This window comes from Otolemur garnettii, unplaced genomic scaffold (genome assembly GCF_000181295.1).
Source record: "Otolemur garnettii isolate 467f Iridium unplaced genomic scaffold, OtoGar3 scaffold00069, whole genome shotgun sequence".
In the NCBI taxonomy this organism is placed as follows: domain Eukaryota; kingdom Metazoa; phylum Chordata; class Mammalia; order Primates; family Galagidae; genus Otolemur; species Otolemur garnettii.
Window position 1 is genome coordinate 4,930,128 of NW_003852464.1, and position 14,060 is coordinate 4,944,187.

Below are 14,060 nucleotides of genomic sequence, written 5' to 3' on the forward strand. Positions count from 1 at the left end.
CTCATGAGTTACTGGGCACTTGGGTTGTTTTCATATGCTTGCAATTGTGAATTGAGTTGCTAGAAACATTCACGTGCAAATGTCCTTATGGTAAAATGATTTTTTTTTTCTTCTGGGTAGAAGAAAAATATATATAATGGGATTGCGGATCAGATGGGAGTATCTAGTTTTAGTTCCTTGAGAATTCTTCATAACTTCCAAAAGCGCTGTGGTAGTTTGCAGTCCCACCCACCGTGCATAAGTGTACCTCTGTGTACCCTCTGAATTGTTCAGGGTTTCTTGACTGATCACTCATGAGGATGGGATCAGAGCTCTTGTTTTCTCATTCTTAACTTTGCACCTAGACCCACTCACGTGGGGCTGGCAACCTGATGGGATGTGAGTGCACAGACACTGGTGTTGGTCTTCCTGCCTCACTATGGTAGCCTCATTCAACACTTCACTTATTTCTCTTCCTACCTGTCTTCTATATACCCATTTTTATTTTTGTATTTCATATTTTTTTTTTACCTCCTTTCAGTTTGTTTCTTTCACTACCATTTTCTTCTACCCTGTTTTTTTTTTTTTCTCTCTTTCCCCATTTGGGGCCCTAAGCTGTCAGTGACACATTCTGAAATCTATGACTTAGCTTTAAAACAATGTTGAGAGTTTCCCTGGAAGGTCTCATGTCTGTTATTTCTATTTACCCGTCAGGAAAGGGCCACCAGACAACGGAGTCTGGATGTGTTGTAGGACTTGATCAATACGTCCATTATATGTGGTCCTTGTGTTTGATTGTCTTATCTCTTCTTCAGTATCTTACACCCGGTGTGTCCCTCAAGACGCTGTTGAAGTTTCTTCACCATTTTATACCAGCTTCTTTCTGGAGGGCTCAGTGTCCAGAGATAACACAATGCTGTCTGTCCAGACTGCTCCCTCCTCCGTTAGGGAATCATCATTTTCATTTTTGTCTATTTTTGCCCTGTTCTCTCAACTATACACACATACAACACGTTTGACTATCCGCCACGTGCAGCCTTCCGTGCAGTGCGCCGTGTGCAGGATTCCTGACCTCAAAGAGATCACGACCTTGGAATCACTTCGATTTTGTTAATATTGGCCGAGCATTTTCTAATGGCTTTCCTACACACCTTTGCCTCATTCTTTTCTCCGCATTTGTGCTTTATACTCTACAAGGTGGGCAGGACAAAATTCAACATTCCCGTTTTATAGAAGGGCAGGCTGATCCTCAGGGAAGTGAAAGAAATTGCTCTACGTTACCTGACAACCCATAATGAGGAGGAGGAGGAGGAGAAGAGGAATCCCTCTCCTTGCAGGGAGACACTTGTTGGTGCCCTGATGTGGATTTTTTTTAACTGCTGAACTTCAGAAGGGGAGGCTTGAAATGTTTTTCTCTATTGGAAGTCAGTCGCCAGCTGATGAGATAGTTCACAGTTCTCATTACCACCCTGGTAGGCCCACGAAAACTCCGGCATGGGGATCAGCCCAAGATTCCAGCCAAAATCTCATAGTAACTATTTGAAAATCTAATTCTGATGCTGATTTTAGCCATGAAAATGACTGCAACATCATGGGCCATTGCTCAGGAAGAAATAAAGAGGCCGGAGAAAGAGAGTGGACAGCAGGAAACACAGCAGGCACGAGCTCTGATGCAAAGTATTTGCATCTAGTGCCATCGGTCAGCCATCCCTTTCTAAGCTCCTGTGGACGGAGTTTCCTCTATCTCAGCGCTCAGAGTTTTGTACTCTCCTAATATCAGACATTTAAACCTTTGTTCCAATTTAGGTCAAAATCACTCAAGCAGAACCCTGAGTTAATGTGTAAATTTTTCCCTAGGGTACCCTTCACGTTGGAATAAAAAGCTTAGGCCCTTCTTAAAAGAATTTCTGGCATTAAGTGAGCAAGCTTGTGGATCTTGGGGGGGGGGGTTGGGGTTAGGAAGATGAACTTTCCAAGTATGTTTCCAAGCAAATATTATGCATATCAATAGCAGATATTTTCTTTTGTTCTTTTTGAGTTTTACTATTTGTAATATTCTCTATTATTCAGCCATCTGTCTCTTAGTCTGTCATTTCTAAAGGGCCAGACCCGACTGGCTTAGTCTTTTTTCCTTGTAGGATTCCAGGAGTCCCCTTTTTTGCTCTGATCTACTGACTGTTCTTTCCAGATCCTAACACCTTTGTGTTTATGCTGCTGTTATCAAAAATATTATTTTGAAGTTACTAAATAGCAGGGTTAAGACAAAGAATTCAAAGTCTGTCTCCCTCTCCCTCCTTCCTTCTCACTTCCAATCTTTGTACTCTCTCTTGAACCACCCATCTCAAGCAGTATCTGTGGATGTTCCCCCGTACACGCACCTCTGGAAAGGTGAGAAATTAAGCTATTATCTGCTCCCTCTGTATTCCTCTTCCCAGTTTTTAATTAGTAAGATATTAATCTTTAGTTTGCCTATTCATTACCCTTGTAATTTTAAGTAATATGCATAAACTTCTATTTCTTGGTCCATCAACTCCAATAAGACAAGAACTCTTGTTTTTGTTTTCGATGCCCTTGGCAGCAAATTGTCCCCGCTGGAGTCATCTTAGTGAAAGACCAGGCCTAGTTTTCCTACTGTAGATGAGGACATCCAGGAAAACTACCTGTCATTAGGTTGCCAATAAAAACTTTGGGGGCAAAGACACATCGGAAACCGATACTTTAGACGGTTTAGTAAAGTTAAAACTGATAAACTCAGTGCAACAACAAAAAAAGAAAAATCAACATGATAAACAGTAATTGGGAAAATCGCTCACTTAAAAAAGAAACACTATCCAACAATTAGCCGAATTAGCACCTCCATTGATTCTTGGAAGTATTTTCTCCCATTTAAACGACTCAGATCAATTAGCTTGGCATCTGCCTCCAACTTCATATATCAATATAACTGTTTCCTTCCCAGCTAACTGCTACTCAGGAGATAATGGGAGGGGCGGACCATTTTACAAGACAATAACATGGTTCCTGGAGAAATAAATCCAGGGACTGAAGGAATCAGATTTACTTCCAAAGAAAAAGATACATCCTTCCCGTGATGCCTAATACACCAGTGGTTAAACAATTAAGGTTATTTTTGGATACAAAGTTAATTACTTTGAAAAGTCAGGGATACCGCCATTGACAAATACTACCCTTAAAACCCTCAGAAATAACAAGGCAGTCACTCAGAACAGCTAAAATGGCAACATTTGACATTTGTTATTACAGGAATTATGGTCTTCCTGCAAAGTTACCTGATCTTTTGCGTCTTAATTGAACCTTAGCAGGGTAGACGTTAGAAGAAGTTCTGTGGAGGTGGAGGCTGAGGTCCTCACTATTTTCCTTATTAGGCCCAGGGAATATTCCCCAAATGACTGTTTGCCTCGATTAGCTGTCAAGCACCTTTCTCTCAACTGTTAAATCCCTTGATTTTAAATCCTATTTAGAAACTAGGCTGTCCCCAAATGTCAGAGAACACCATCATAATGGCCAATGAGTGAAAGGAAACTTGGTTTGCTTTCTATAAAGTTTAGAAGCAGAAGTTCACCAGCAGTAGAGAAGTGGTTGAATGTGTGTAAGGCATGTAAGAGTTACAAGGGCATAAAACAATGCCCTCAAATAATACGGAATAGTAATGACAATGCCAGCCATATATAGATAGGTGTAAAGAGGAGAAAACCACATTTCTCTGAGAATGTAATTTTACTGAAAGTAGTTCTGTATGTATCATCATTTCAGAAAAAAATTAAAGACATGAAAGAAATAGTCTGTGTTTATCTCAGGATGGTGGGTTTATGGATGGATGACTTTTATTTTTTCTTTATACTTTTCTGGATTTTCCAAGCAAACGTTCATTTGGCAAACGTATCTTTTATTGTCTGAAGAAATAAACTGTTTCTAAAAAAAATTATTTATACTCTAAAAATTACAGTAAATTGAAATTAAAATGAATTAAAAAGATACTAAAAGTGTAGAAATTCAAGGATTCAGGCCCTTTTGCCTCCCATCTTTCTGACCTACTATTCGGTCCCCTAGGGGAGGCAAGGAGCTGGGTATCTTCACATTTCTCTTCCTTTTGTAGTTAGTGAACCCTGGTACCTACATTTTCCCCCCCTATGGAAGGGCATACATAATACAGGATGACAGAATTATGACCGCTATGGTTTGAATGTTTCTCAATACCCATGTGATGGTATTAAGAGGTGGGGTCACATCTTATGATTAGGCCTGAAGGCTCTTCTCTCACTGATGGAATTCATATAATGTTTGGCTCTGCCCTCTGAGTTCCACCACGTGAAGACAGAGCCGGAAAGGCCATCACCAGACTTCAGCCAGTGCCTTGATCTTGAATCTCCCAATTCTTAGACATGTGAGAAATATATTTCTGTTCTTTGTAAATTTCCCGGTCTGTGGTATTGAGTTATAACAGCACGAAATGAACTAAGACAATGCCTATAAAAACTTTCATGTCCCTAGAGACAAACCGTTTACGTATCCTTTTAATGTGGTTTCTCTAAGTGATGTTGGCTGGGTTAGAGACAGAGCAGGAGACAGACAGAACATCTCTAAGGGGTCACGGAAGAGACTTTAAAGAAGGGGCTAGATACAAAGGAGGCGGCAGACCTAGGGAAACCAACACAGAAGCACTTCCCCAACTGGGAAAATGCCAGTGTAGTCGAGGAGCGGACGGCAGGTTTCACAGTCTTGGGTGTGAGAGGCACAGCAGTTACATGTAATGAGCGATTGATAGACTCAACAATATAGATTAATCTCCAAATGATTTTGGTGAAGAGTTCGCACTCTGTGATTCCATTATATTAAATTCTAATGCAGGTAAAACTAATCTATAGTGAAAGAAGCCAAGTCAGTAAGTTGGCTGGGGCCGGGGAGGTGGGGACTGATGGCAAGTCAGAGGTAGGTCACACGGAGGGTGACACATGATCTTCCGTGATTGTGGTGGTGGTTACACAGGTATATAAGTTTCTCAAAAGGTATCAAACAGTACAAGTAAAAGGGATTTCAGTGCATGCAAATAAAGTTGATTAAAGAAAGGAGGAAGCCCCCCTCTAACAAGTAATCCAGCAGTGAGGGAACCTAGGGGGATAAAGTGCCAGTCTCCCCCACACACTCCGCTCTCTCCCTGCTGTTCTTCATGGTTGTATGACCCAGAGGAAAGGGGAGTTGGTTTAAAGCAGGCTTCTGAGATTGGTCTTCTGGGGGCATGAGCATCAGAGAGAGGAGATGGATAGGAGCAGGTGGGCACCGTCCAGCACACCTTCAACCAAGCCTTGGTGAACCACAGGGGAGAAAAATATTTGACAGGAAAGTGCCTCTTGGGAAGAAGTGAGACAGTTGACATCACAGGGAAAATTGATGGAGGGCCCTGTCCATACCAGGGAAGTACAGTGAGATGTTGTAAAAAGTCATCCATGGTGTGACCCTCTATTTCCGCTGTCCACAGGTAGAGAGAAAAACCCAGAGGCTGCAGTCTGAGCCTCCTTCCCACGTGGATGAGTGCTCACTGCAGACGTCCGCCTGCTGGCCCCAAGGGACGGCTGAGCACAGCCATGCCCATCCTTCTGGAAGTCAACATCCAAGGTTACGGTCGACTTCACACAGCCTCGTGTCCCACAGTGACTCATCAGGTGTCTGCACTCTCCTTATAGGTATTTATTTAATATGTTATTTGCTTGCTGCCACCAGGTGAGAGGAATTTATATTTGAATTCAATAGATGACTGAAATGTGACATGGTATATGACTTTTAATGCCAAATAACATTTTTTTTTTTAAAGTTGTGAAACACTTCCCGGTTTAGGGAGATAAAATGTAAATCATAGTTTTAGCATCTTTGGAAAGATTCCATTGAATCAGAATAGTTACAGGCTTCTGTAAAATAGTGATATGGACTCTGATGCTATTGGGAAATACAGGATTTCCTCCTCTTTTAGTAATTAGGCTCAGGTTAATGTTGTTGTTTGGGGGGGGGAGGCAGCTTTTATCTCATGTGCGATCAATTATCTTCTTTTTGTCAGAGTCGTAATTCTCAGGACTTCAAGCTTGTCTAACTATGCAACTGTTAGAGCTTAATCTAAAGACAAAAAAATTAAATACCTATCGTTGTTAGAATTGTGTAAACTGAAGATAGATGTGCACCAACAGACTGGGAGACCCACGTGCAGACTAAACTTTTTTTAACACTAATTTTGCCTTTTAGTAGCCTTAAAAAAAAAAAAAGTTTTCAGATAAACAGATAAACTCTAGATTTGCAAGCCCCTTTCAGTTATATGTGTATTTCTGTATTTCCATTTCATCACATACCATTCACAAGTTTCTAAATTTCCTCATGTGTCTTATTTATTTTATGAGTATTATAACTTCTTAATTTAAGTTTACTTTTCTTTCTTTCTTCTTTTTCTTTTTTTTTTTTTTTTTTTTTTTTTTTTTTTTTTTGCAGTTTTTGGCTGGGGCTAGGGTTGAACCCGCCACCCAGGTTGCACCCTACTCTTGAGCCACAGGCACTGCCCTTAAGTTTACTTTTCTTAAACTGTAAATGATTCTTGTTTCCATATGTGTTTGGGGAAAATGAAGAGAAAGTCAGTGATCTCTACCTCCCATTTGGTTGTGGGCTCACTCAGTTAGGGATTCCAGCCTGCAGAGATCCATCTTCTGACATGGGTCATTCATTTTTTTGTGCAAGCCTCACTATGGACCTTCTTCATATTTTTCCCATGTTTCTGAAGGCATGGCAAATGAGATTATCAATATTGTTTAGTTTCTTTGGATTAGTCATTCCCAAACCGGGTTTGGATCATACAAAATCTTAACAAAATAGATATCATGATGCCTACTTTACTACTGAAGAGATTGGGGACCAGGAGAGATTTAGTCACTTTCTCAGATATCTTTGTCAGTCAGTAGGAAGCCAAGACCCACATTTGTCTGATTTGATGTTCTTTTTTCAAAAAAATTACCAGGTTTTATTAAGTTTTCTTCTACCCAGAATTCATAGAGACAACATGGTCAATGTGAAGACCCCTATGAAAGACCAGGGTCCGCCCTCCAGGTCAGGAGCTCCATGTTGGACCTGGGCAGAGCAGCACACTCATTTCCTGACACATACTGTCATCACACACAGTGGCTACTTGAGTAAAGAATCACTGATTTCTATACTTCAGTTCTGATACTTTCAGGTTGCAGAATCAAGTCACATAAGTGTTGCTTTTGTAAGTCTTTGCATTTATATGTTGTAACTTTTAATGAAGACCCAAAAGGTGGTCATTTGCTCACTCTGAGAATATTTACTGAACAATACTAACTGCTATACGTCAGTTATTTATTGCTGGGTAAGAAAATATCCCCAAACCTAGTGGCTTAAGACAAGTTCATTATCTCAGAGAGTCTGTGGGTTAGGAATCAAGGATTGTGCTGCCTGGATGACCCCTGACTGTGTCTCACACATGACTGTCATCACCTCTACTTCAGTGCTGAAGGACTACTGCCCACTGTGGTGGCTTGCTGGAGAGAGAGAGAAAGAGAAAGGTGAAGAAGGAAGAGAGAGAAGGAGAGAGAGAGAAAGAGAGAGAGAGAGAGAGAGAGAGAGAGAGAAACTTGAATACAAAAGATAGGAATTACACTTTATTTTGGGTTTTTTTTAGTAAACTAATATTGGAAATGACATACTATCACTTCCACGTTCTATTCCTTAGAAGCAAGTCAGTAGGTCCAGCACACCCTCAATAGGAGGAGATAATGAAAGTCCAGGAATCCCAGGAGCTGGGGAATATTGAGGGTTATCTGAGAGGCTGCCTACCACAGTCAGCTCACTCACTTGACAAGTATGTGGTAGTGGAGGATCAACTGTGTGCTCAGAAGTGATAAAGGGACTTTGTGTGGATGGGTGAGTTGGCTCCATGCTTTCCTCTACAAAGAGACTGCCGGGGAGTCGAAGAGATGGCCCATCCCAAAAAGATACAGTTAATACAAGGCTGCATGTAATGCTCTATAAAAACATGAGGAAGCACATTTTTCCCTCGAGGAGTTTCTTATTCCAGATAGAGCATGCATCAGACTATGTATGTTTGGAAGGAGCAAAATCAGAAATGCTGCAAGAAAGAGATTATATAGGCGTGCCGAGGAGGGGAAGCTATCTGGGGAGTTAAGGTATTAGTTAAAACAAATATTTCCCTGGGAATCTGGTCAGAATGTCTAGGTTTCAAAAAGTGCTTCCTGATTACTTTCATCAAATTTAACTCATCAATTATTTACTGTGCATTCCCCATGCGTGAGACACTACGCAAAATATAACAAACCGCATCTCCTTTCATCTGTACAATAGTCATTACTTCCATGTTTACAGAAGAATTAACTGAGATTTACAGACGCAAACTGGTGTGCCCAATGGTAGATCTGAGATTTAAGTTTGCAATTTTATGCTGTAAGTTCAATATCACTTATTCTTTTTTTTTTTGAGACAGAGTCTCACTACGTCGCCCTGGCTAGAGTACCGTGGCGTCACAGCTCACAGCAACCTCAAACTGTTGGGCTTCAGTGATTCTCTTGCCTCTGCCTCCCAAGTAGCTGGGACTACAGGTGCCTGCCACCCAGCTATTTTTTGGTTGCAGTTGTCGTTGTTGTTTAGCAGGTGTGGGCTAGGCTCGAACCCTCTAGCCTCGGTGTAGGTGGCTGGTGCCCTACTCACTGAGCTATGGTGCCGAGCCTGTTTTTTTTCCTTGTTCAATTAATATTCACTGAGGGCCCATCAAGTCCCAGCTACTTACAGCCCTGGATATACGAGGCAGCAAAGGGCCCTGATGTTTTGTGGTTTATGTCGTAGTGGGAGAGGGGTGGGTATACAATTAAAAACTGGATAAAGCATGCGAATAGAGAGGTAAGTGATTTATCTGTCTTTCCTTACTGGAATGTAAACTCCTTGCAAACAAAGACCTCATGAACAAAGACCTTTTTACCATTATCTCTGCAAGTACCTTGAAGAGTTCTCAGCCCAGAGTAGGAACTCAATCAATATTTTCAACTGATCAAGAAAAAAAATAATCCAGTCATAGAAGATGCCACTTTGAAAATAAAATGATGAGATTAGAGAGGGACAGAGGGATTGCTTCAGATCAGTCAGGAAGAGCTTCATGGGAGAGTTTAACTTTGGAGCTGAGGTATAAAGAACTTTCTAACGGTGAGGGCAAAGGCGGCAAGGTGGGGGGAGTAGCCTCATCCTCCAGATGGCTGAAATACCTAAGCTTTTAGAGGGCATCAGAAACCTGTTTCATCTTCGCCATTTGACATTCTTCGCTGGTCTGCTGCTGCTTTCTGCAACACCTTTGAAAGGAACAGGTAGGTTTTGTTAGAAAGGGATTCATTTGTAACGCAGACAGCTTTAGGATATCTGCAGCGTTACCACTAGGGGGAGCGCTGCCCAAGTTTTATGCTTCAGAGCTTTGGTTACAGTTTACTTGATGGAATCAAGTCCAAAAGAGAAAGCTAAGGACAGACGCCCAGCGGCAGTGGGGAAGCCAGAAGGGAAGGTAACATTAGCGCTGGGGCATTCAATACATAAGTAAATAAGCAAATAAATAAATGAAACAGGAGACAAAAATCAGAGGAGTGGTCACTGGTCATTACAGATACTGAAGGAAGGCAGCTCTTGTTTAAAAATTTATAAGAAATGCACTTGGAAGGGGACGATTTCTTTGAAAAGGGCACTGCTGGGAGTAGGGGCTTTTTATTTACTATTTCTTGATGCTTCTACTGGAGACAACTGGAGATAAGAGCTCAGTGAATTAAGACCATGAACTCATCCAAGAAAAAGTGCTACCTACCTCATTGCTGAGTATCACTACAGCCACCTTTGAAGGGCTCCCCTGGGCTGTCTGGTGACCGTGGTGCTATTCAGCAATGGTAGTCAACACAAGTTCTGAAGTGATACTCTCTTAGGAGGGTACCTAATGCTGTTCTATGGGACTTGCTATATGCATAGGGCCTGGGAATGTGCTATTAAAAACCAGTACTGTTGTTATTGGCCGGAATGACATGTCCATTACATGCAGCAGAAGTGCTTGCTTCAGAGCTACACGTATTCACAGTATGGGCGTCTGTGTGAGCTTCTGGAAGGCAGGTCTGTATCTGCCCCTCTGGTTTTATATGATGCCCAGAGCCATGCAGGGTGTCCATGGGTGCTCCACTGATGTTCTTTGAGGATAATGAAGCCAGTGATTTCTTTCCATTCACTCAACAGAGAGTACCTTTTGGAAACTTTATCTAATTCTCCTAAGAATATTGACCCTATGAGGTGAAGAAGACTGAGGTTTCTCTGTTAGAGGTATGGATCAGAAAGACGTGTCATTGACCTCAGAGGTTAGAGAGATTCCAGCGTGTACTGGGTTTTGTACAAATTCATGTTATTTCCACCAAAATTCCTTATAATCCAGTCAAGGTTGATAAACTTAATTGTTCATTGACATTCTAAAGATGTGGGGCAAGAAACAATAAGCCCCGTTACCTTCTTTGGTGTTTATAATAATAATCAATTCTGGAATATGACAAATAAAGATGGGGCAGGATTGTATGAAACAGTGTGAGAATGAGCTGCTAAAAAGAAGGGTTTGGGAATAATCTCTCAGATTGAGAAGACTTTATTTGTGAAAGTTAAATAATCCCCCTTCCCTGGTGTTACACAACAGCACACCGAGGTCCACAGCTGATAAACAGGAAATGATGCTGTAAAGTGTGGAAAGCCTTGTTTCAGGTAAATGGAGAACGATGAGTAAGGTACAATCAGACAGGATTAGAGAGTTTCAGGGGGCTTTGCATGCTTGCTCAGAGCAACGTGTAAAATGGGAAAGCTGTAGTCACTGGGATAAAGGATACGACCTAAGATGTACCGAGGGCTCCCCCTTGTGGAAGTGCACAAGTCCACCTTAGAAATCAGCCAAATGGCCTGGTGTCTGCAATGCAGTCCATCTCCCCCCCAACCAGACTGATATGCTACATTCTAGCCGCCAAGGTGAAGGTATTAAAGAGCTGGGACTTGGAGAGGGGAATTTCAAACAGGGACGACGGAGATCCCCCTCTCCCTTCTGCTCTAGGAGGGAGGACCAGTGGGAAGAGGGCAGCCTGGGAAGCAGGAACCAGGTCCTCACCACACGCTGAAGTTGACGGTGCCTTGTTCTCCTATGTCCGGCCCCCAGAACTCTGAGAAACTTGTGTGGTGTACAAGCCACCCTGTCGGGTGTTCTGTCATAGCAGCCCAAACAGACTAAGGCAGCACCCAGCTTAGTCCTGTTCTGTACAACGTCGGGCAGGCTGGGTTTGCAGCTGTGAATCTAAGCATTTATTCTTGCACTGTCTGCTAAAAGCTCAAGCACGGCGATGAAGCCAAGTTCTCAGCTGCCCTGAAGTTTGGCTCCAAGTCAACCTTGACCGTGGGGGCATGGGGACTGTTGAGAACTGTCAGGAGTCCTAGATAAACAGATTGCAAGGAAGTAATAATGGGATTTTGCTATAACATTTTAAATGTTGCTTTCCTTTCCTTGAATTGTCTAACATGGGGCTCTGTATTTCACAGTGGGTTTTGAGCTATTTCTTAAAGGCAAATAAATTTGGAGTATAGAATAGTATGTTGTCAAGTGCATTGAATCGGACCTGGACTTTAGTGGCCACATAGCTGTGTGAAAATCCAAATCAGGTCCAAATCCCTCTGGAATAGAATTTCCTTCTGTGTTTCTGTGTAAAATGTAGAGAGCTGGACGAGACCAGAGGGAAGCCCTGAATTTTAGGATGTATAGTATGGGATCTAAGTATGGGATTCTCAGGTTGGAATTCAACACAAGTGCTATGATGACTTCTTTGTCTAGACATCTGCCATTCCTCAAATGCAACTCACAGGAAGCACCTCTGTGGTGAGGCTGATCCACTGGTGAATATATCAGAGGAGCAGCAACCAAAGAAGGAACAAGCACATCTTAGTTCACACCAGAAAGTGGAACTGCAACATTGCAGGCAGCGGGAGTTGTATTCAAGATGGTAAAAAACCAAACAGACAAAACTGAACAGTTTGTAATACATCACACTTGGCACTGCTGGGAGGAGAAAACTCATATTCGTGGTCACTTCTATCTTCTTCTAACTCATATTAGTGGTCACTTAAGATATACTTCTATCTTAAAAGTGCTGGGGAGGGCAGCGCCCATGCTCAGTGGGTAAGGCACCAGCCACAGACACCCAGGCTGGTGGGTTCAAATCCAGCCTGCCAGACAACAATGACAACTCCAACCAAAAAATAGCCAGGCATTGTGGCAGGCACCTGTAGTCCCAGCTACTTGGGAGGCTGAGGCAAGAGAATTGCTTAAGCCCAAGAGTTCGAGTTTGCTGTGAGCTGTGATGCCACAGCACTCTACCCAAGGAGACATAGTGAGACTCTGTCTCAAAAAAAAGGGGAAAAAAAGTGCTTGGAGAGAAGAGAGAATAAATGCAAAGGACACGTAAAGGAAGGAAGAGCAGGGTGGGAGAAAGGGAAGGAGAAGACCAGAAAGGGAAGATGGGGAGAAAGCAGCCACAGAAGAGGCTGCAGAGGGCTCGGTTGTGGTCACCAAGAGAGCAGCTTTGGGGCTCAAAGGAGTTTACTCTCAGCTCTGCCTGGAACTCATTGTGTGACTATGGGGAGTGGCTTAGGTTCTCTGAAGCTCAGTTTTCTCACCCATAAAGTGTGACTAATAATACTTTGTGTCTCATCTTCCTTACCGGGGCACATTCCTCATCACGATGGTGCGAGATTACCCAGGCAAGGCACCTTGCTCAGGGCCTGGACAAATCTCCACACGCTTTAGCCATTATTAGTATTATTGCTGCTGCTGTTGTTGTGAGAATTAAATGATACAATGTTCCTTAAATTCTTTAAAGCACTTTCTGGCACCTGCTAAGCAGTAAATGGTAGAAAGGAAAAGGAATATAATTAACAGTGATGGAGTGTGTGTTAATAATGGCCTCCATTTATTAAGGACTGTGTTGTCACCACTGTAGCCTGGCAAGGTTGGATTATGACTTCCACTTTATGCGTGAGAAAAAAACCCGAGGAGTGGAAATTCATTGCCCCACAGCCCCACTGCTGGGGAAGTGCGTGTGCAAAGATGTTATTCCGTTTAGCTAGACACACACACACACACACACACTCCCCTCCTGCCACACTGCCAGGCAGGGACCACTTTTGGCATTAACAGTTCATTAATTTATTGTCTATAATAACCTTGGGAGATAACTATTCTGCTTTTAATTTATAGAAAGTCCCACGAAGATAATCTAAACTCATAAATCTCAGATTCCAATGGCCACTCTTCAAAAAACGAGTATATGGAAGAGTATTTTGTAAACTGTTAAGTGTTCCCCCCTCTGCCGACCAGCACTGTTCAATGAAAATGTAATGGGAGCTGAAAATACAATGAGAGCCAAAAATTTGAGCCTTGTATGTGATTTCAAATTTTCTAGTAGCTATATTTTAAAAAGTAAAGAAGAAATAGTGAACTTACTTTTAATCATATATTTTATTTGACTCAATATACTGGAAATATTCCCACTTAAATGTAGAATTAATATAACAATGACTCGGGTGGAGTTTTGCATTCCTTATTTTCTTGTGCTTGGTCTTTGAAATCCAGAATGGTATTTTACATATGTAGCTTCTCTCAATCTGGACTACCCACATTTCAAGGGCTCAAAATCTATACATGGCTAGAGGTTTCCATATTGGATCGTAGAGTATTAGACAACCACTTTGCCAATGTGGGTGATTCTCCAACCTACAGAAGGCATTGACATTGGAAGCAACAAGATTGTTTTAGTATAACAATAAAAAAAGTGATCAAAGATCTGGCTTGGTGCCTGTGGCTCAAGTGGCTAATGCGCCAGCCACATACACCTAAGGTGGCGGGTTCGAATTTAGCCTGGGCCCACCAAACAACAATAATGGCTGCAACCAAAAAATAGCCAGGCATTGTGGCAGGCACCTGTGGTCCCAGCTACTTGGGAGGCTGAGGCAGG

At 42.2% G+C, this 14,060-nt stretch overlaps 1 protein-coding gene across 3 annotated transcripts in view; it reads left to right on the plus strand.

Moving 5' to 3' along the window:
- The window catches only part of LOC100965635 (cytosolic beta-glucosidase), a 412,594-nt gene that overhangs the window by 146,820 nt on the left and 251,714 nt on the right, over nucleotides 1-14,060 (plus strand). For 2 of the 3 annotated variants that reach the window (XR_002774285.1, XR_002774284.1), the window contains exon 5: nucleotides 5,477-5,681. Coding sequence is in view for 1 of the 3 variants with exons in the window: in XM_023515326.1 (XP_023371094.1) it covers nucleotides 5,477-5,508 (32 nt within the window). In the remaining 2 variants the exon portion in view is untranslated. Of the gene's footprint in view, nucleotides 1-5,476; nucleotides 6,354-14,060 lie in introns of those variants that run through there. The other variant, XM_023515326.1, reaches the window with a different exon arrangement.